The sequence below is a fragment of the Chiloscyllium plagiosum genome, chromosome 41 (genome assembly GCF_004010195.1).
Source record: "Chiloscyllium plagiosum isolate BGI_BamShark_2017 chromosome 41, ASM401019v2, whole genome shotgun sequence".
Lineage (NCBI taxonomy): Eukaryota > Metazoa > Chordata > Chondrichthyes > Orectolobiformes > Hemiscylliidae > Chiloscyllium > Chiloscyllium plagiosum.
The window spans coordinates 12,505,604-12,527,779 of NC_057750.1; the positions used below are offsets into that span (position 1 = coordinate 12,505,604).

The 22,176-nt window shown below is 40.2% G+C and overlaps 1 protein-coding gene across 1 annotated transcript in view; it reads left to right on the top strand.

The window, feature by feature from the left end:
• Positions 1-22,176, top strand: part of LOC122542706 (cation channel sperm-associated protein subunit gamma-like) — a 216,295-nt gene that overhangs the window by 79,551 nt on the left and 114,568 nt on the right. The window contains exons 10-11 of the mRNA XM_043680685.1: positions 3,391-3,505; positions 17,822-17,940. Coding sequence (XP_043536620.1) covers positions 3,391-3,505; positions 17,822-17,940 — 234 coding nt within the window. The remainder of the gene's footprint in view (positions 1-3,390; positions 3,506-17,821; positions 17,941-22,176) is intronic.

The window sequence follows — 22,176 nt, forward strand, 5'->3', positions numbered from 1 at the left end:
GCTGATAGGGGAGGGGAGGGAAATATATCCCTGGTGGTGGGGTCCGTTTGGAGGTGGCGGAAATGACGGCGGATGATATGCTGTACATGGAGGTTGGTGGGTGGTAGGTGAGGACCAGTGGGGGTCTGTCCTGGTGGAGGTTGGAGGGGCAGGCCTCAAGGGCGGAGGAGCGGAAAGTGGAAGAGATGCGGTGGAGGGCATCATCGACCACGTCTGGGGGGAAATTGCGGTCCTTGAAGAAGGAGACCATCTGGGTTGTACAGATTTGGAACTGGTCCTCCTGGGAGCAGATGCGGTGGAGACGAAGGAATTGGGAATATGGGATGGCATTTTTACAGGGGCAGGCTGGGAGGAGGTGGGCTTATGACCGAAATGTCGATTCTCCTGTTCCTTGGATGCTGCCTGACCTGCTGCGTTTTTCCAGCAACACATTTTCAGCTCTCAAGAGCATTAGTTCAGTTTCTGGATTAATAGTCTAGCAATAATACCACTAAGCCATCACTTACCCCTATGTTCATCTTAAAGGAACTGTTGCTTGTATGCAGCCTTTTTTGTTCCCTGGGCTGTATACTCCCAAATATTGTATACTAGTTTACCAATGCAGCTTAGAGTGAAGATTATTCTCCTCAGAAAACCAGCTGTTGACACCTTGCAAAGTACTGGCCCATCTTCATTATCCCATTCCTGTCCAATATCCTTGAATCTGTTTCAACCTTCCATCTCTATAGCCATCTTTCCCATATTTTTCACCGATTTTTTGAGCATCTGCTTTAACATCACCCGATGTGATTTGGTACCAAATTTTGTTCTGCATTGTGTCTGTAAAGTACCTTCTGCTAGAGGCAAGGTGGTGAAGTGTACATTGGAGCCAACTATTGCACTTTTTAAAATAAAGCATTTATTTGCAGTTGTAAGTATATACATTGTAAGTATATGCTTTCTAAAGCAACCACCAAAGTTTTCAGTCTGCTCCTATTTAAAGTTTTATATATTTTTTCTAGGTTTTATAGATGCAAGTGTGGAAATGGAAAACCTGTATCATTTGGCCATACTTTCAAAAGCTCTGGAACAGAAATTGGAACCCAACATAATATAATGAGGTAGAAAAACCTGAGTAGTATAATTCACTGAACCCAGCTGAACAGGAGCAAGTGGCAACAGAAAGGAGGACCCAAGAGCATATTGCTAGCCAAGTGTAAATTTTCGAGGCTCAGCTTTCCAGAGAAAAGTACTTTGCATGGACTAGAAATCAGTAAATGCATTGAACATGGGTGCCAGATAGCTTTTGCAACATGTACAAAATAGCAAAGGCAACCACTACCTTTCGTTGTGAGGTTCTGATGCATAGTATTGCCACTGTACAATCAAATATGAAGCATGTAGTCACCTCAGTGAATGCTGTACCTAGTTCATCTTAGCAGGAATGCTAATATAGATGCTGTGTAGATAATCACTACTTTATAGAGGCAGGCAACTTGAATGGTTAGGCTCTTCAGTCATATCACTTATAAAACAGTGATTAGATAAAAAAAAATTCTCACATAGAGTTGTCAGTTTTTGGAACTGTGTTCTTGAAAATATTGGAACCACTGTCCTTGAACATTTCTAGGCAGAACTAGGTAGAGTCTTGTTAAATGAAGGATGAAAGGTTATTGGGATAGAAGAAAATGTGGATTTCCAGTTGCACTCAGATCAGCCATGAATTCTTGAGGGATTCAATGGTCTACTTCAGCTCATATGTTCACAAGTATCTCCTGCAGTTCAGTGGGAATAAGAGCTATCATCTGATTAGATTGATAGTTCGGAATGAGACTGAAATATGTTGCCATCTCTTCCAGAAAGTCATCCTATTTATAATTTGTTATCTGTTGTATAAGGGCATCAGGACCCAAGAACAACCTTGGGATCATGTCACTAGATATCACGCTCTACTACACTACATCACTTTCTAGAATGAGAAAGAGTCTTAGGAACAAATAGACATGAACACATAAAGGAGATAGATTCATTCTTACCTTGTATTAATATAGTATTTGGTACTTCGAAGTCAAAGTCTTAACTTTGCCTGCATCTTGATTAGTGTGTCTTCAACTCAAGCTCAAAGCTTTGCACCAAATCACACAATGAAAACTCCACTTGACCAATGTCCATGTTGGCGCCAAAATCACAGCTTCCTTTCCAGCTTTAGCTGCTGTTAAGATGTTGTTGCATAACACTAGAATCCCTTTGGCCTTTGCTACTGGATGCCACTTACATCTTCAAAATCAGTCATAAAGGCAAAATTTCCATTCCAAGAAGATATAAAGTAGAGGATAAGGAAGTAACTTGCTGCTGCCAAACACTTTAATAAGCCTCATCTGAGCAGCAGCAGCCTTCCACCTCCACTTTTATAGTGATTTGTTCCAAGTCAGGATGCGTGTGACCTGCAGGGAAATTTGAAAGTGGTTGTGTTCTCCTGCATCAGTTACTGTTTTCCTGTAGGGGATAAAGGTTGCAGATTTGGAAGGTGCTGTTGAAGGAGCCATGGTGAATTTCGACATTGCATCTTGTATATCATACTGTCAAGCATCAGTGGTGAAGGGAGTGAATGTTACAGATGGTGGATGCAGTGTCAACCAAGTGAGTTGCTTTGTCCTAGATGTTGTCATACATATCAAGTGCTATTTGTAACAGTGAGAGAAAACATTCTTGCTGATTCCTCTTCTTAATTGTAAAGGCATTTAAAATTGACTTTGTTATTGTGGAAATATTCCATGTATGTGGGACCTGTCAGCACTGCAGTTATATTGATAGAAACTACCTGTACCATTTCGGCGAAAGTGAGGACTGTAGATGCTGGAGATCAGAGTCTAGATTAGAGTGGTGCTGGAAAAGCACAGCAGGTCAGGCAACATCCAAGGAGCAGGAAAATCGACACTCCGGGCAAAAGCCCCTCATCAACACCACTCTACCTGTACCATATATCTAGAAATCTAAGCTTTTAGGAGAAAGTGCACCCAGACCAATCTTCCAAGACTCCATCCATCTCCTAGTCAACTGTCTGTGCAAATAAGTCAATGCAAGTTTAAAGCGAAAGATTATTAAACTTTCCTCAAGATTCTGGACCACTTCCTCCCCTGTTCCCATGCCATTAGATCATCAAACCTTGCAGCTAATCACCCTCCTGTAACTTGCCAAATCCTTTCAGTGTTACTGAAGTAACAACTCTCCTCCCAACCCTCCCACTTGACTCAGTCCTTATAATGGTTAAACAGAGATTCTTTTAGAACGCTGAGGAATTCCTTGAACTGTTGGTTACTCAGTTGTAGTGAAAATCAGTCTACAGAAAATCTTTTTAAACATGTTAAAAGCAAATTGCTGACTAATGCAAACTTGGCTATTTTATTTTAGTTACAATCTTGGTGCAACGTGGCTTGCTGTGCCAGGGGTTCCAAGTCACACCGTTATCCGCTACTTTATACCTTCTTGGAATGGAGATTTTGCCTTTGTGACTGATATTGAAGAAGTAAGTGGTATTTTAGCAATGTTCATCTGCTAAATTTCCTAAAATACAAATCAGTATGAGATAGTACAATGAGAAGAGTCTATTTAACTTATCAATCCATATGTTCCAAAGATCATGTGCATTTTGTTCTCTTACAGAAGTCATCGAACTGCCATAATTTCCTGAATTTTTGTTTAATTCATGTGATATGGGTATCACTCGCTAGGTCAGCATTAATTGCCCATCCCTAATTGCCTAGGGGGCAGTTAAGAGTTAGCCACATTAATGTGGGTCTGGAGTCACATGTAGACCAGACCAGGTAAGGATGGTAGTTTCCTTCCCTAAAGGATGTTAGTGAACCAGATGGGCTTTTCCAACAATCAATATCGGTTTCATGGTCATCATGAGACCCTTAATTCCAGATTTTTAATTTAATCCAAATTATACCATTTGCCATGGGAGGATTTGAACCCAGGGTCCAGATCAGTTTGAGGTCTCTGGATGAATAGTCTAGTGATAATACCACTATGCCATTGCCTCCCCTTGATATGGGTAGTATGTATTTAAATACTTGATTAGCATATAATGTGGTGGGACCTCCCTAATGAAAGTGATGCTAGACTCTTGTCAGCATTGGAGAAAGTGTGGACTGCAGATGCTGGAGATCAGAGCTGAAAAATGTGTTGCTGGAAAAGCGCAGCAGGTCAGGCAGCATCCAAGGAGCAGGAGAATCGACGTTTTGGGCATAAGCCCTTCTTCAGGAATGAGGAGGGTGTGCCGAGCAGGCTAAGATAAAAGGTAGGGAGGAGGGACTTGGGGGAGGGGTGTTGGGAACGCGATAGGTGGAAGGAGGTTAAGGTGAGGGTGATAGGCTGGAGAGGTGGTGAGGTCGGGAAGAAAATTGCAGGTCAAGAAGGCGGTGGCTGAACACTTTAACTCCCCCATCCACTCCGCCAAGGACATGCAGGTCCTTGGCCTCCTCCATCGCCAGACCATGGCAACACGACGCCTGGAGGAAGAGAGCTTCATCTTCCGCCTAGGAACCCTCCAACCACAAGGGATGAATGCAGATTTCTCCAGCTTCCTCATTTCCCCTCCCCCCACCTTATCTCAGTCCCAACCCTCGGACTCAGCACCCCTTTCTTGACCTGCAATCTTCTTCCTGACCTCTCCACCCCCACACCTCTCCGGCCTATCACCCTCACCTTAACCTCCTTCCACCTATCGCATTCCCAATGTCCCTTCCCCAAGTCCCTCCTCCCTACCTTTTATCTTAGCCTGCTTGGCACACCCTCCTCATTCTTGAAGAAGGGCTTATTCCTGAAATGTCGATTCTCCTGCTCCTTGGATGCTGTCTGACCTGCTGCGCTTTTCCAGCAACATATTTTTCAGCTCTTGTCAGCATTCCCAAGTTAAGTTCCATACAGATTCTCCCTGATCGGTAGGCATTATTTTAAGAAGATATGGTTAAACTCTGCTGGATAATTTACTGTAGGCAATGATCAGAGTTTCTATAATAGTAAAAAATGCTCAGAAAGCACAAAGTGGTCTTTGAGCAAAGAGGGCCACATGATTAAATATCACAGGTTGTCATCAAGGCAAATGGAAATGTGTAGCCAACATTTTGCAAATCTGTGCCAGTGTCTTATGCCTCATAAGTGGTTAGCACTGCTTCCTCACAGCACCAGGGTCCCAGGTTTGATTTCAGCCTCTGGCAATTGCCTGTGTGGAGTTTGCACATTCTTCCTGTGTCTGTGTGGGTTTCCTCTGGGTGCTCCGGTTTCCTCCCACCGTCCTCCCACCGTCCAAAGATGTGCAGGTCTGGTGAATTGGCCATGCTAAATTGCCCATAGTGTTAGGTGCATTAGTCACTGGGAGAATGGGTCTGGGTGGGTTACTCTTCGGAGGGTCGGTGTGGACTTGTTGGGCCGAAGGGCCTGTTTCCACACTTTAGGTAATTAATCTAGAAGCAGTAAGTGAAGAGTTGGATAGAGAAGAACAGGCAATGAAGAAAGTGATGAGCAGTGAATGGGCAGCACTTGTTTTATTAGTTTGCAAAACAGGCAGATCTGTTCAGATTTGTTGGAAATTTTAAGTAAGTTATAAATAAAGTGATTGGGCATGATATTATACATTGCCTAATAGTGAAGCATTGTTTTCTAATTTAGCCAATGGGAAAGTGTTCAGTAAATAGTTCAATTGAGTTTACATTTGCAATTAGAATTAACTGAAAGAGAAGAATATGCTTAACATTCATAAACACAAGGATTGTACCATTGTGAAAGATTAATATTTGTGATTCTTGAAATGGCATGAATGGAGTAAGTTCCTTGTTAAATGTCATCGTAATTAGCAGGAACAGCATATTTTAAGATTAGAGAAAATCCAAGATGAACTTCAAAATTGTGGCATTCAAAAGTATTAGTATACACCCAAAGCAGGAGATGGTTGAGGGGATTTTGAAGAAGTGAACAAACTATAGAGTAACAATTCTATTTGGGCCCACTGACTCCAACAGACAATTGGTTCTAATACACAATGCCTCACCACAATATTTAGATGTAGTGTAACCTCACATAATACAAGTTGGTGTGGAGAGGTCTGTAGCATATGCTTTTTGTACTTTCACAGAATCAGAACAATATTACTCAATGTTGAGAAAGAGGCATTATCCATCATATATGATGTTGAATGACTCAGGTCTGTATGTGATAAATGATTTGTGACTACTGGAATGACGACTAGACATGATTAGGCACTGATAAGTGGCAAGTAACATTCATGTTTCACAGGTGCCAGGTAATGACCATCTCTTATAAGAGAATCTAAGCATTACCCCCTTGTCATTCAATGACATTACAATTAAGGAATCCCCACTATCAGCACTCTAGGATTACCACTGACCAGAAACTAAATTGGATGAGCCATATGAATATACTAGCTATTAGAGCAGAGGCTAGGAATTCCAAGGCAGGTAACTCAGCTCCTGTCTCTTCATTGCCTGTTAACCATTGACAAGACTCAAGTCAGTGAAGTGATGGAATATTGTCTACTTGTCTCAATGAGTGCAGCTTCAGTAACACTCAAGAAGCTGGACACTATTCAGAACTAAGCAACCTGTTTGATTGGTATCCCGTTTACCACCTTCAAAATTTGCTGCCTTCGCCATTGATGTATATTGCCAATAATATGTACCATCTACAAGATATACTATGTCAACTCACCAGGACTCCTCCAACTGTACCTTCTAATCTGCGACTCCTACCACCCTAGATGGACAAGGGTAACAGATGCATGGGAACATCCCCTCTACCAAGTTTTCCTCCAAGCCACTCACCATCCTGTCTTGTCATACATTGCCATTCCTTTGCTGTCTCTGGGTCAAACTCCTGGAACTCCTTTCCTAATGTGTGCAGGGCATATGGGCAGCTAACATTGAAAAGACTGCAACAGGGACATTTTACATGCACACACAGCAACCCAGTTCACGGACTGGACTAGGCTGCACCTCAGGACTGCTCACTTGCTCTGTTGGCACTCATTCACTTTGTGTCTACCTGCATTATTACACCAATCATACCTTGTCTTGCAATGCCTGTTAGTACATTGGCACTTTGGACAGAACCAAAGGCTTTCAGTACTGCCGATTTGAGATGCTGTTTAGCACAGACACTCAGTTAAGATGATTGCCATGCTTTTTAGTAAGGATCTGTCCAGGGGAGGGTAAAACACCGAAGTGAATGGTGCAGTCTAACACCTATAGAATGTGCCACTCCCTGCATGGTAAACATTCAACCAAATTGTTATGTTAGAATCTGGTATGGACTGTCCTCAGTTCAGTCCTGGGGGAGTATGCTGTTAATCAAGTGGTCTGCGTACCGTCAATCATGAGCACAATCTGCATGTCTTCCAGGGATTTTGTAATTTGTCTGCTTGGTCAAGGGATCTGTCCAGGGAGTGTTCAGTAGTACCAGCACAAGCAGTCAAGGAAATCACAGACCATTAGTTGGAGGACCACAAGGGTAGTTTGAGGTAAAGGACCAGCTGGGGTCTGGTGCTATTTATGTCCACTGCAAGCTACCTTCCTAGCCACCACTTTCACTTCTCTAGATGCAAAATCCTACTGGAAAATGGCTATAACAACACCTACAGTGGGGAGAATAAGTGTTAGTGTGATGGATGAAAGCACATGATCCACATTACATTGTGCTCCAAAAAAAGAGCTGTTGCTAAGCCTATTTGTTATGTATTCAGAGTGAGGGTACTTAGGGGTCAGATGCTGGTCAAAGCTGATTTCGCCATTCCGTTGGTGCTTACAAATTAAATTTGGGCATCTCAATAATGTTGAATTTATCAACAATAACGGTACAATACATCACTATGGACCACTATTTGTGCAATTTCGAAGAATCCTGTGTGAGTCACGCAACTTTGCTTACTTAGCTATCATATAAGTGTTACAGAGCTGAGCTGCAATAAGCACCAGAAGCCAGACAGAACCTCACCCAATAGATGACAGCTGCACGCAGCAGACAGTTGTTGACTGTAAAATAATCTTTGGCCCTAATGCTGAAATTGGGTTGGCATTGTGGGGTTCAATGGATTCATGATGCCTTTTGCTTTATGGAAGTAAAAGCTCACTTTTCTGATTGCTTACTTATATGTGATGTTCTCCTACACATATGGCATGGTCATAGCAACAGTAAGCATTGGGAACAGGATTGCACTGATGTGGAAGGCTTTCAGGTGGGATGTAGCTAACGGCAGGTTAATGGACAGTTGGTGTGGTGGTTAAACATTAGCAATGGTGAGAGATGGGCATTGTATGTGCAAAGGACTGTCGACGTGCTGTGGACAACATGGCCGCTTTGCCTTGTTCAATGGCATTTCAAAGATGGCATTGGCCCAGGGATACTGGTGTATTGGTGGGTATGCACTGAGTAGCGGAGTTGTTAGAGGAAAAGCATGAGGCAAGATGGGGCAGAAGTTAGATGTGAAAGCTGCATGGTAAGTAATGAATGAGACACGTTTGATAAGTTACGGTGAGGAACTCACTGGGCTTCATGGCAGATAACCCACTGAAAAAATCTTGATTAGCCAAAAACGGTAAAATTCACTTCATTGACTCTGGCAGATGTTATGGACCAGGCCAGACCCCCTCAAAACATTTCAAGAAAGTAGCCCAGACCATAACTTTTCTAGTTGTGTTTAGCAGGTGTGAAGTGGATATTCCAGGAGTGATGCAGCTGGCCCAACCACTTAGTTTTAAACAAAATAGAATTTATTTGCAAGGTTACCGAATGAAACACAAACAGAAGAGAACAGAATATAGAATAACTTAACTACTTAAAAACCCAACAGACTATCCCAACTTAATGATGCTGTTCCAAGTTCCTGAAACAATTCCCAGTAACATTCCTTTGGCAAAAAAAAGGTAAAATCAAACACAGGGTCTTACAGGAGAGAGAGAGATGGCAGACTGATTCAGCATAGAACAACTTCCATGTAGCTGTTTGTTTTGGATTCCCAGCTAACAACTAACCAGCAGCTCTGAACAGCCAGACTGCTAAAATCAAACCCAAACCAAACCAGAGCAAAGCTGAGCTACGAAAACTAGCCACTCCCCTTTCATCGTACATTTTTTTAAACTTAAAAGTTTCAAGTAGATAAAAGCTGACAAAATGGAACCTCTGTCTTTACGACCTCTCTGAAAAGAAACCCAAGGACAACCTAATGTGCTTAAAGGGAGCAGCATCACCACACAGGCAAGCACATTGCTGATATCAAGTGAACTACCCAACAAGATGCTACTCTTCAAGTGTTGTGAGAAGCTGAGGTGAAAGGATGCCTGAAAGTACTAAAGACAGTCCAGAAGTCACAAGTGTATATTGTACATCTGAAGATGAACTGACAGCCCAATATGTTACATTGTACAAAGGAAATAGAGTCATTGGAAAGTTGAGATGAGGATGCTAAAGCCCACCCATGCAAGTCACCAAGGAATTGAGTTCAGTCTGAGGAAGGCATGATATGTGTTCTACTTGCCAAATATGAGCAATGAAATCATGGATCACATCAGCCACTGCAGTGTGTGTAAGAAATACCAAGGAAAGCAACCTAAGGAGCAAGTGGTGACACCTCATATCCCAGACTGACCATGGATGAAGCTGGCACTGTTGACTACTATTATGACGTACTGAGAGGTAGACCAGCTGATTTCCACAAATGCCCATCAGATTGTAGAATGCCTGAAAACTCATTTTGGTCGTTATGCTACTTCACACATGGTGATGAGTGACAATGTTGCACAGTTCGTGGTGAAGATTTCAGCCGCTTCAGAAAGGATTGAAAAATTCAACACCATACGTCATTTCCACACTATCTCTGGTCAGCTGGAAGGGCTGTGGTGGCAGTGAAAATTGTCAGATGTATCATAAAGAGATCAAACAAATGTAACGTAGATATGTACGCTAATGGAGAAGTACACCTACTAATTCATGGAGGATAATCCAAAGACTAATGTGATACTGCACCCAAAATAGTTTCAATAGCAAAACTGCTACAAAAGCCTCACTTGTTGTGCAACCATAACACCGTATTCCTCGCTCTGTTTTGTTATCCTTATGTACTTTGTACGGTATGATCTGCCTGTACTGAATGGCAAACAAAACTTTTCACTGTACCCAGGTACGTGTGACAATAATAAATCAAATCAAGGCAGTAACGGGCCTTTGTGACAAAATCAAGGTGAAATGGTAGAAAGCCACGTTTCATTCAAACAAACCTGCCTAACCATTGCCAGAGTTGAGCATTGGAGAGTCAGTCAGGGTGTAAACTTTCAATATTCTCAACCCAAGTGCAACTTGGAACTTGCATACAGTGGTTGTCACCTTGATTGTACACAATGCAAATTGTCAATCAGATACATTATTGCAACTATGAGAATGAATGCCCAGGTGAAGATGTTCCTTCACTACAGTGGTCCATCAGGAATATATGAACTTGCCATTATAGACCACAGGTCAGCCATTAGTCCCAAAGTTCCACAGTGTTACAATAACAGTAATAGAACATCAACAGTTACTGTGGCAACAGAAAGTGACAAAGGAATGATACTGTCCAGCAAAGGAACATCACCCAGGTGAACAGTCAATGACAGTGCATGCATAGATTATTAAGAAATGGGTACAGTTTAAAGATTATATCTGTAATAAAAATAAAATCACTTACACGTAGTTTAAACAAAAAAAATATTCTGAGGAGATTTAAGAGAGTGGATATGGAAAGGATGTTTTTTCTTTTCAGGGAATCTAGAGCTGGGTTCACTGTTTAAAACTCAGGAGATACTGATTTCAGATAGAGTTAAGGAGCATTTTTCCTCTCAGGTTTAAGTCTTTGGATTGCTTCTTCAAAAGATGATAGAGGCAGAATCAATGAATATTTTTAAGGCAGAGATCAAAGCATTATTCATAAGCAAAGGCCTAGGCAAGAATATAGAGTTAAGGTTAAAATCAGATCAGTCAATATTTTATTGAATGGCAGAGTAGGTTTAAGGGTCTGAATGGCCTTTTTCTCATAATTTGTATGTTCGTTTGAGAACAAATGTATGCATATTGGTCCATGTGGGTAACTTATAATACAAAAGATAATGCATGCATTTTTCCTCCAGACTTGCTGTAGTCATGTGACCCCTATCATGAGGCACTCACTGCAGACATCTGTGTTACAGCCAGTTTAATTGGGACATCGCCACTGGTATCTTGCAAGCTGTTTTGGGGCAAATCAACTTACATAAAAAATCTCAAACAAACAGGACATTTACTTGCACATATTGCTCCAAGAGTAGCTTTGCCTGATTAATATATATAAAATTCTTGCCCATTATGTTAGTGGTATAGTAGCCCAGTTTGTGCCTGAAAATTAGACTCTGCATGGTCAAACCGATGGGCTATATGCTGCGCAACAAACTGGGAAAAATCAAGAGTTAAACTAAAGTAATAATTTGTGGCTTCACATGCACTAACTATCCAATCTACCTTGAATAAATTATTTTTTAGCTGTGGTATGGGAAGGATGGTTTTCCACATCTAACTCGCTTGCGCCCTTCAAAGGGCTGGAATACTTTTATGGAAGTGCAGTATATAAAAGGGAAGAATTTCTACTACAAAGAAGAAACTACATTAACTGTCTTCTTTGACAGACAACAGAAGTTACAAGAGGCAAGTGTGAGGTCTTTATTTAGCATTATTTCTAAGTTAATTTTATTTATTTTATTAATCCAGCAGCAATTAGCAACATAGGACCAATGATCATAATTCAATAAAATTAAAGGTAAAATTGCTATAGTCTTACCAGACCCCCGAAATCTGTTATCTATAAGAATAATAGTGTCGTTATGGTAGGGGATTTTAACTTTCCAAACATAGGCTAGGACTGCTATAGTGTTAAAGGTTTTGATGGAGAGGAAGTGTGTACAAGGACATTTTCTGATTCAGTATATCGATGTACCTACTAGAGAAGATGCAAAACTTGACCTACTTTTGGGAAATAAGGCAGGGCAAGTGACTGAGGTGTCAGTGGGGGAGCATTTTGGGGCCAGCGACCATAATTCTATTAGATTTAAAATAGTGATAGAAAAGGATAGACCAGATCTAAAAGTTGAAGTACTAAATTGGAGAAAGGCCAATTTTGATGGTATTAGACAAGAACTTTCAAAAGCTGACTGGAGGCAGATGTTCCCAGGTAAAGGGACAGCTGGAAAATGGGAAGCTTTCAGAAATGAGATAACGAGAATCCAGAGACAGTATATTCCTGTTAGGGTGAGAAAGGCTGGTAGGTGTAAGGAATGCTGGATGACTAAAGAAATTGAGGGTTTGATTAATAAAAAGAAGAAAGCATATGTCAGGTATAGACAGGATAGATCGAATGGGTGGCACAGTGGTTAGCACTGCTGCCTCACAGTGCCAGAGACCCGGGTTCAATTCCCGTCTCTGGCGACTCTCTGTGTGGAGTTTGCACATTCTTCCGTATCTGCGTGGGTTTCCTCTGGGTGCTCCGGTTTCTTCCCACAGTCCAAAAATGTGCAGGTTAGGTGAATTGGCCATGCTAAATTGCCTGTAGTGTTAGGTGCAGGGGTAAACGTAGGGGAATGGGTCCTTGGCTGGGTTGCTCTTTGGAGGGTCGGTGTGGACTTGTTGGACCGAAGGGCCTGTTTACAGACTGTAGGTAATCTAAAAAAAGAGTGAATCCTTAGAGTATAAAGGCAGTAGGAGTATAATTAAGTGATGAATCAGGAGGGCAAACAGGGAACGTGAGATAGCTTTGGCAAATAGAGTGAAGAAGAATCAAAGGGTTTTTACAAATATGTTAAGGACAAAAGGATAATTAGGATGAGAATAGGGCCCCTCAAAGAAAAGCAAGGCAGCCTTTGTGTGGAGCCGCAGGAAATGGGGGAGATACTAAACGAGTATTTTGCATCAGTATTTACTGTGGAAAAGGACATGGAAAACATAGACTGTAGGGTAATTGATGGTGACATCTTGCAAAATGTCCACATTACAGAGGAGGAAATGCTGGATGTCTTGAAACGCATTTAAGTGGATAAATCCCCAGGACCTGATCAGGTGTACCCAAGAGCTCTGTGGGAAGTTAGAGAAGTGATAGCTGGGCTTCTTACTGAGATATTTGTATCTTTGATAGTTACAGGTGAGGTGCTGGAAGACTGGAGGTTGGCTAACGTAGTGCCACTGTTTAAGAAAGGTGAACCTGACATTGGTGGTGGGCAGGTTGTTGGAGGGAATCCTGAGGGACAGGATGTACATGTATTTGGAAAAGCAAGGACTGATTAGGGATAGTCAACGTAGCTTGGTGCATGGGAAATCATGTCTCACAAACTTGATTGAGCCTTTTGAAGAAGTAACAAAGAGGATTGATGATGGCAGAGTGGTAGATGTGATCTATATGGACTTCAGTAAGGCGTTTGACAAGGTTCCCCATAAGAGACTGGTTAGCAAGGTTAGATCTCATGGAATACAGGGAGAACTAGCCATTTGGATATAGAACTGGCTCAAAGGTAGAAGACAGAGGGTGGTGGTGGAGGGTTGTATTTCAGACAGGAGGCTTGTGATCAGTGGAGTGCCACGATGATCGGTGCTGGGTCCACTACATTTTGTTATTTATATAAATGATTTGGATCTGAGCTTGAGAGGTATAGTTAGTAAGTTTACAGATGACACCAAAATTGGAGGTGTAGTGGACAGCGAAGAATGTTACCTCAAATTATAATGGGATCTTGATCAGATGGGCCAATGGGCTGAGAGGTGGTGGATGGAGATTAATTTAGATAAATGTGAGCTGCTGCATTTTGGGAAAGCAAATCTTAGTAGGATTTATACACTTAATTGTGAGCTCCTTGGAAGTGTTGCTGTAGGGAATCTCATGCTATTTTTATGATAAAGAAACACGATATAGATTTTCTTAATATTTCTCATTGTCACTTGTACAAGTTTCATATAATAATCAATTTGATTCAGAAATAGCACTTTAAAATACTTGCCATTCTGTATTGTGACAAAGCCTTAATCTGAGTCCTTTAGCTTCTTGTAATTGATATTGTCATGAACTCCATTGTTGGAGAAAGTGAGGCCTACAGATGCTGGAGATCCGAGTTGAGAGTTGGTGCTGGACAAGCACAATAGGTCAGGCAGCATCCGAGGAGCAGAAGAATTGATGTTTCGGGCATAAGCCCTTCATCAGCTTGATTCTCCTGTTTCTCGGATGCTGCTTGACCTGCTGTGCTTTTCCAGCACCACACTCTTAACTACGAACTCCATTGTTGGCCAAGATAGACAAGTTGTTTCACTAATTGTCAGTTGAATTTGAGAGATATTGTGCTGTAGGTTATCTTTATTAACTCACTCACCAGGTCGCTATATTCATTTAAACTGGGTTTCTGTTCATTCATTAATAACCCTTTACTAACCTGTTATTTACTATAACATGGTTTCATTCATTCATTCAATCATAAAATCATGATTCAGTAATGTATTTTACTATTGCAAGATAGACTAAAATTAAAGCAATACCTCCAAACCATTACTGCTCCTTCACACCTTCAACATTTATCAGATCTATTTACATCAAATGCTACCTCTGAATAAATATCAAAGGCTACTAACCTACCCAGAACAATACCTTGCCCGCCATCATGTCTCCATGACCTACCCAAAACTATGGAAAGATTATAATATAATTAGTACTTATCAACTGTCTCTCAGACCTGAATAGATTACAGAACACCAACCATTTTCCTCAATTAGCATGTACTTATTGAAAAACGTTTAACAGCCACTTTTCCCTTAACTGGCAAACAAGCACTTCCATAAAGTTGCATGAATGATTGAAACTCACATCAGCAAATAGTAAACAAATCTCACAACCTAGCTGTGGTAATCAGTTTAATATCCTTTGTTCTTTTATTAAGTACAGGCACAATTTCTAACTTATTTAGACCACATAGGCCTAGTATTTCTAGCTAACATTTACCAACTTAAAAGACAAAAGGATGAACACCTCTTAATTATTCAAGCAGATCAGACAAACACTCTTAATCCTATAAGGAGTAGCAGTCAGCACTTAGCATAAGTTTTAACCCATCTCCTGTCTTCCAAGACAGAAGCCCCTCAAACCTTTATGAACTATAGATAAAACAATGTAACACCATAGTAATGGAATTTCAAAATATTTAAGAACTGCGTAGGCTCTTGTAAGAACTGTATTTCGCGGATTCTATTGCTGCCTCGAACTTGTGCTATTTGCCGAAGCTAAATAGATCAGCCATTTTTGCCATTCACCGATTTCAGTCATTATTTGAACACAACCCCACAAATTTTTGTAGTAGTTTATAAATCTCTGTTTGATCTCCACAAACATATCAATTTATTTAAAAGTCCTAATTTAAAATGTTTTATAGCATGTTACAATGAAGGTATGTGAACAATGAACAGAACAGAAGTAAAGGAAAAAATGTGTCTTTTTAAATTTAAAATCAAAGAGACAATTTTTTAGGATGCTGCTTAAAGCAAAGAAAGAGAAACAAAGCTCATCGGTTCTGGAAAAGAATCTTAGAGAAAAGGGAAATTATCATAAAAGGACCAGTCTCAGTAAGTGAACTCGGACATTGGCAAAGTAGAAGAGACCCAAACTCAGAATAATTGATATCAGGATGGAGAAAGTTTTCAAGGTAAAATGGAAGGAAGTCTGGAAGGACGTAAAGGCAAGAAGGTTTCTTGGAACACAAAAAAATGCCTGATGTCCTAATGAATTTGAATATTTTATGTCTTCAATAAAGTTTGCAAATATGAACTGGCCAGGATGAGAGAGTGGTGGAAGAGGATGCAGTGGAGCAGATCATGAACTTTATGGACTGGATTTCTGCTTCCGAGTAAGATAGATTTAATCAAGCAGTTTTGAGAATTGTCTTGGGAAAGGTTGCCTCAAAAGGCATGATTGTCATTTTGTGAAGGTGGGAAGATTTTGCTCACATTGTACTGAATTAATATCAGAGGGAGGCATAAGGGTTGCCAGTTGTCACAGCCAATTTTTTTAAACTCCAGAACTTAGTCTCAGTTACTTTGTTAAAAATTAGTCCTGCTGGACCTTACTCCTCACATGTTATCACTTCCCCACTCACTCCCCATGCCATATCTATGCCAAAGCATGCCACTTCCTACCTCTATGCCCCTTGCATTGCCTACTCTAACTTAATGCCAACACATTCTCATTCATGCTGTCCACTTACCCTCATGCTTTCTTATAACTTTCGTATCAATGTATTGCCAATCCAAGTCCTCATCCTCATCACTATTTTCCCTTACACCCTCCAAGCTAATTCACTGAATATGCATCAGGACTTTGGATACCATGTTGTAATGCCTTTGCTTTGTAAAAAAAAGTTCCATTCATGAAAGCTCACTCAAACTTTAAGAATTCCCGAATTTATAATTTCACATCAAAACTGACAGACTAATAGTTATAACTCCATAGCAAATCTAGCTAATCCTTTAAAAATTATCTCTTTTTGAACTACGAATCAATTATGAATTTACTAACTTCTGCTCAGACAATATTGGGCTGTGGAAAACAGCCAAGCATTAACGACAATATATTTAAAGTAATACCAGCATGGGCTAATGTAACTGTTAGAACAGATTATTTTCTACTTCTGCAGTTTTTTGTTTTATTTTTAATCGGGTTAGCAATTTAAATGTCTTCATAGCTTGACAGTTTTATACATCTTATCCAAACTTCACAAGCATTTGTATACAGTCTAAAGAATTGTGACATACATTTTGTGGAAAAAAGCTTTCACTACAGCTAAAAGGGGGTCTGTTTGAACTCAGCATTGATTTTGGATTTCCAATCTGTGTGAATGACCTTTTCCCATAGCAGTGAAAATTGGATCTATCGTAAATGGCGGTTGGACTTATGTCTTGATGACTCCAAAAAAATCTGCTCATGTAAGTTGATTTGAAAGGATGTGAAGTGAATGGCTATAAGAGACACCTGCTGAATACAACAAGGGCTATTGTTTACCTGTGTATCTGGTAATCCCAGTGCGGCCTCAAAGGAACTTGGGAAATTAAGTTGAGGTCATGGCAGAAGCTGCTCAGGTTTTTATGGAGCTCAGAGAATTACTCTTGATCCTGGGTTAAAAAAAAATTTGGACTGTGGAATGTTTACAGCACAGTAAAAAGGCCATTCAGCACATTGTGTCCCTGCTTTCCTCCTGAAGGAGCAATTCACATTGTGTAACCCCCTTGCCATTTCCCTAAAACCTTGTATTTTTTGCTTTTTAGATAATGATCCAGTTCCATTTTGCACACCTCAATTGGCACCAGACTCTGTAGCATTGCATTCCAAATCTTAACCACTCATATTGCCTTTGCATTTTTTCCCAATTAACTAAAGTTTGTGCCTTCTTGTTCTAGATGATTTTGAATACCTTTATCAAGTTTTCTCCCAGACTTTTCTTCTACAAGGAGTACAGTTCCAATTGTCTACACATTTGAAATTCCCATTCTTGTAATTTTTGTCTGTCCCCTATCTAACGTCCGACAGCTTTCGTAAAGAGTGCTATCTCGATCTGGATGCAATATTGGACAGCACAAAATGGTTGTAAGCACTTGAAATGACCATCTTGCATAAACTACAAGAAAGTAGATAGCTATAAGTTGTAGCTGTTTAAACTCAGTTCAGTTTGTGTGATGTTCAGCATATCATTATGACTCAGCATATTTGACTTCAGAGCCACAGTCAGATTTTCCTTTGGTATTTCAGATTGTCTACGCAGTTGTTCCAAATGTCACTTCAAAAATCTTTAAACGGGCAATCCCAGTGGAAGAATTATTATCTTATCTGGAGTTCTTTAATATTCCTTACAATACTGAGAACTCTAAGTAAGTAAAGGCAACAATGTAATTCATGGCTGTTTCTGACCCTAGGTTATGTTCAGTTTATTTCGAAGTTTGACCATCTGACATATCTATTCTAGAAATGTATTTCTTTCATTTTGTGTACCTTACTCCTGCAAAGCATAAAACATGCTGCTAAACTGGTACTTTTAACTTGTATGGGTTTTGTGGTCGTAAAGATGCCAGCAATAGCAGTAGGGTAAATTGGGTAAAATTTGATGAAAGTTAGAGATTATTCATCAACCTGAAAGTTACCTTCAGTAGTTCCTCAAATGTATTTGTTACCTTTTTTATCAAATTCCAATACCATATGAGTAGTATTACACATGCAGGGGTAATTTTCCCAGGCTCCATCACCTGGTAGTGTCATGTGAAAACTTATTGAGGTCCAAACATTAGGCCGACTGGCATGTATACTTAATCCAAGGCACATCCAATTCTGGTCTCTTGCTGTAATTTCTCCATGGTACAATCCAGCTGAATTGACACAAACATTATCTTGGTACGTGAGCTGTTGTGGATGCTTCCTACCTTTTTGATTAATATTAAAGATATGAGGCTATATATTTCTGTAGCTATAATGAAGCAGTATAACTAGAATTTGAGGGCCTACTAGCATCTGAAATTGAAGAAGACATCCCATTAGAATTGACAGGGTGGGCTAATATCATCAGTTCTGATTGTTCTGTACGTGCTGTCCAATATTGAGGGCACCACTTTCTGCATTTTGTAACCAGGGACTGGTTGGTTATAGTCAGTACTCTCCGTGTTGCAAACGGCCAGAGGTGCTGCATGCGCTTTGATAAGATCTTTGTTTTGACAACATCAGTGGGAGGTATAACCTAAGCAACTGGCATCACATGGGCACTGAAATTCATATATCACTTACCTCATTTGCCATCCCATGTTTGCAAAGCTTGGAACATCATGTTGAACTTTTGATGTGATTTCATGATTGAGTATGTTATGAACCATCTGATGTTATTACAGAACAAGTCACCCAGACTAAAATTTGATTTGACAGATCATATTTTACTTTCTTTTTGGCTTTAATGAAGTTTATTTCACTGAAACATAAACATGCAAAAGGCAGATCAGTATTTAATAACAAAATAAGTGTTTCTCTCACAGAGGAAATTAAAATAAAATAAAAATTGTTTGCATATAACACAAATTTGAAGATTTTGAAACACATTATAAAAGTGCAATCCCATGAATCCCAAAAGTACCCCTTTACAGTACTCACATCAGAATTCCTACTTTATCATTCCTACAGGGCTTAATTTAGCTGCAGCTTTAACTCCAGACTGGAGAATCTGAAATCTCTTCCTGAGGCCTTCATTCAGCTGAGCTTAAACTTTCTCAGTTTCATATAATACTTTCAGGGTTTAAACCAAACCCTTCTGTGGATTGAAACTTAAGCTGTGGTAACCCATTTTAACAGTAATTTACTATCTTTTCCCTTTCCCAGGAACAACTGCTTTACATATCTACTTTCAGTCAAGAACCTTATAGAACTGTTGAACTGAAGCTAAAAACGTATTCCCAATGTGTGGATTGCCCCCTTAAAGAAAAAATAAATCCTTGACCTGCTAAAATGGAGCTTAATGTACAACAGTTTACTCTGCTCACTTGTAAACTTCTCGCAATGTAAATAGGAACCTCCAGGAAGTCTTTCTTATACTCTGTGTTTTAAAATAAATCACCATGGCTAGAGAAATACTTACAAGTTAATCATAAAGTTCTTCAGACACACAGGAACCCCTTATGCCACTATTTCAAAATACAAATATACAAACTCAAAAATAAATGATCTTAAAATGTACATAAATCATACACCTTACAACACAAAACAGTTCTGAAAGTATAATTCCTTACATAAGCAAACAATTTCAGATTACCAGGTGGGCTTGCTTACTTACACTTCCTGGAAGCTACATATTTTCACATGCAGGACCCTGTCCTCTGCAAGCAGAAAGTACAGGCAATACACATTTTTTAATTAAACAAAAGCAAGTTCACCATGGTAAAACCTCAACCAATCAGAGTTAATTTACTTTCTTTGAATTTAGTGATAACTATTCCCTGATCCGATCTCCATGGCGATGCTTCCAGCAATCAGCATCCACTCACCAACCAATCAAAGAGTGGTGGAGGTGACATTATTGGATATTTTTAAAGGTAGAGGAAAATAGATTCTTGACTAACAAGAAAGTCAGTGGTTAGTGGGAATGTACATTTGAAACCTTAGTTAGATGAATTATTACCTTATTGAATGGTCAAACAGATACAGAATGATCTACACCTCCTAATGTATATGTTCACTTGTATATAAGCTTTTGTTGTAACCTTTAAAATAGGGGATTCTTGCATCTGGAACCCCCTTCCTCTCTTTCAGTTGAAGGTTTTAAACGATGCTCCACTTTGTACCCTGAAATTGTGCCAACTTTCATGTTTGTGCTTTGATCAGCAGAAGCCACAGCACTTGTGACCTGTTCTTTCCATTGAGGTGTTCTGCATCAGCAGTGCCAGATGAGGCTTTCTAGAATCCTCTGATCTGTATAGAATCAGTTGTTTCTTAGTAGCACTACAGTAAAGCACAAATTTGCATGATGATGCCAGATGCATAACAGATCTATCAGTGATCACTATTTTGTTATATTTGTGTAGGGCAGAATCTTAAAGGGGTCTGACTTTCATGCCCTACAGCAAGATGTTTGGCAGAATTGGGCAACAAGTGCAATGAGGCCCTTCTTGACTTCAGGATCATCTCACTCTGTCTTTCATGCTTTCCACAAGTGGCGTAGATAGATTCTGGTGAAGCACCAAGGAGAAGCCAATTAAGGGCCACTATTGATTATAAAGTATCTTTTAATGCCATAACTCACCTCATTAATATTCAGATCCCAAATGACCAATGTCACCAAATAAGGTTAAATTCAGGAATACCTGATAAGGAAACCAGAGAAAGCATATGGCAGATTCAGCTTGGCACCTGCTACAAATGGCCTCCATTGTCCGAGTACCAACATTGCAAAGAACACTCTACGTGCATTCCACTTCCATAGATATTGGCATCCAACATGTGCCAGCCTCTAAGAACTCTCAAATCCTAAGAATGTTATTGAGGTGTTCAAAATTATGACAATTTTGACAGGGTAAAGAAAGATATTCTATTTCCACTGGTTGATATGTCTGTAACTAAGGGTCAAAGTTTCAAGATTGTTAGCAAACAAACAAGGAGTGAGATGAGAAGAACCTACATTACTCAGAGAGTTGTTAGGCATTGAAGTGCGCTGTCTGGGAGAGTGCTGGAGGCGGATTCCATAGGAGGTTTCAAAAGTGAGTTAGATATATATTTAAAAGTAATGAAGTTAGAATGCTATGGAGATGGGGTTGAAGAGTGACCCTAGCTGGGTAGCTCTTTCAGGAGCCGGTACGGACATGATAGGTCAAGAGACCTCCTTCTGTACTGTAAAATTCTGTGATTCCAGATTGTATATCTCTGATCCACTTTCATGTACCTTCTGCATTTAACTACTACATCGTGGGTTTCACAGATAACTATCATTTTTATGCTTCAGTAAGGACACTGTGTGTTCAGGGATGTCCCCAGCTCAAGGATTGGATGAGGCTGCATCACTAGACTCATCACATGCTGTTGTAGAGCTTATTGATACCAGAAGAGAAATTGCAGGGAAAACTTAACATGTCTGGCAGCATCAACAGAGAGTTAATGCTTTAGTTCCAGTGACCTTTCTTCAGAACTGACTGTAGCTGGGAAAAGATTAGTATGAATGCTGAAGGTGGAATTGGGGAGAAGGGAGGAGTAAACTGAAGGTTGGACATAACCCAGAGAGAGGGAACAACAGTTGAACAGACAAAAGAATGGGTAAGATCAGCTGGGGGAATCATTAGCTGCTAAAGGGGACCGTTATTAGCTGACAATAGGATAGTTATGTTAGCAGCCTAGGGGATATGTGCATGGGGATTGGAGTAAGTATAAAGGAGAAGATACTGGATTAGTGGTGCTGAAAGAGCTCGGCAGTTCAGGCAGCATCCGAGGAGCAGTAAAATCGAATTTTTGGGCAAAAGCCCTTCATCATGAATAAAGGCAGAGAGCCTGAAGCGTGGAGAGATAAGCTAGAGGAGGGTGGGGGTGGGGAGAAAGTAGCATCGAGTACAATAGGTGAGTGGGGGAGGGGATGAAGGTGATAGGTC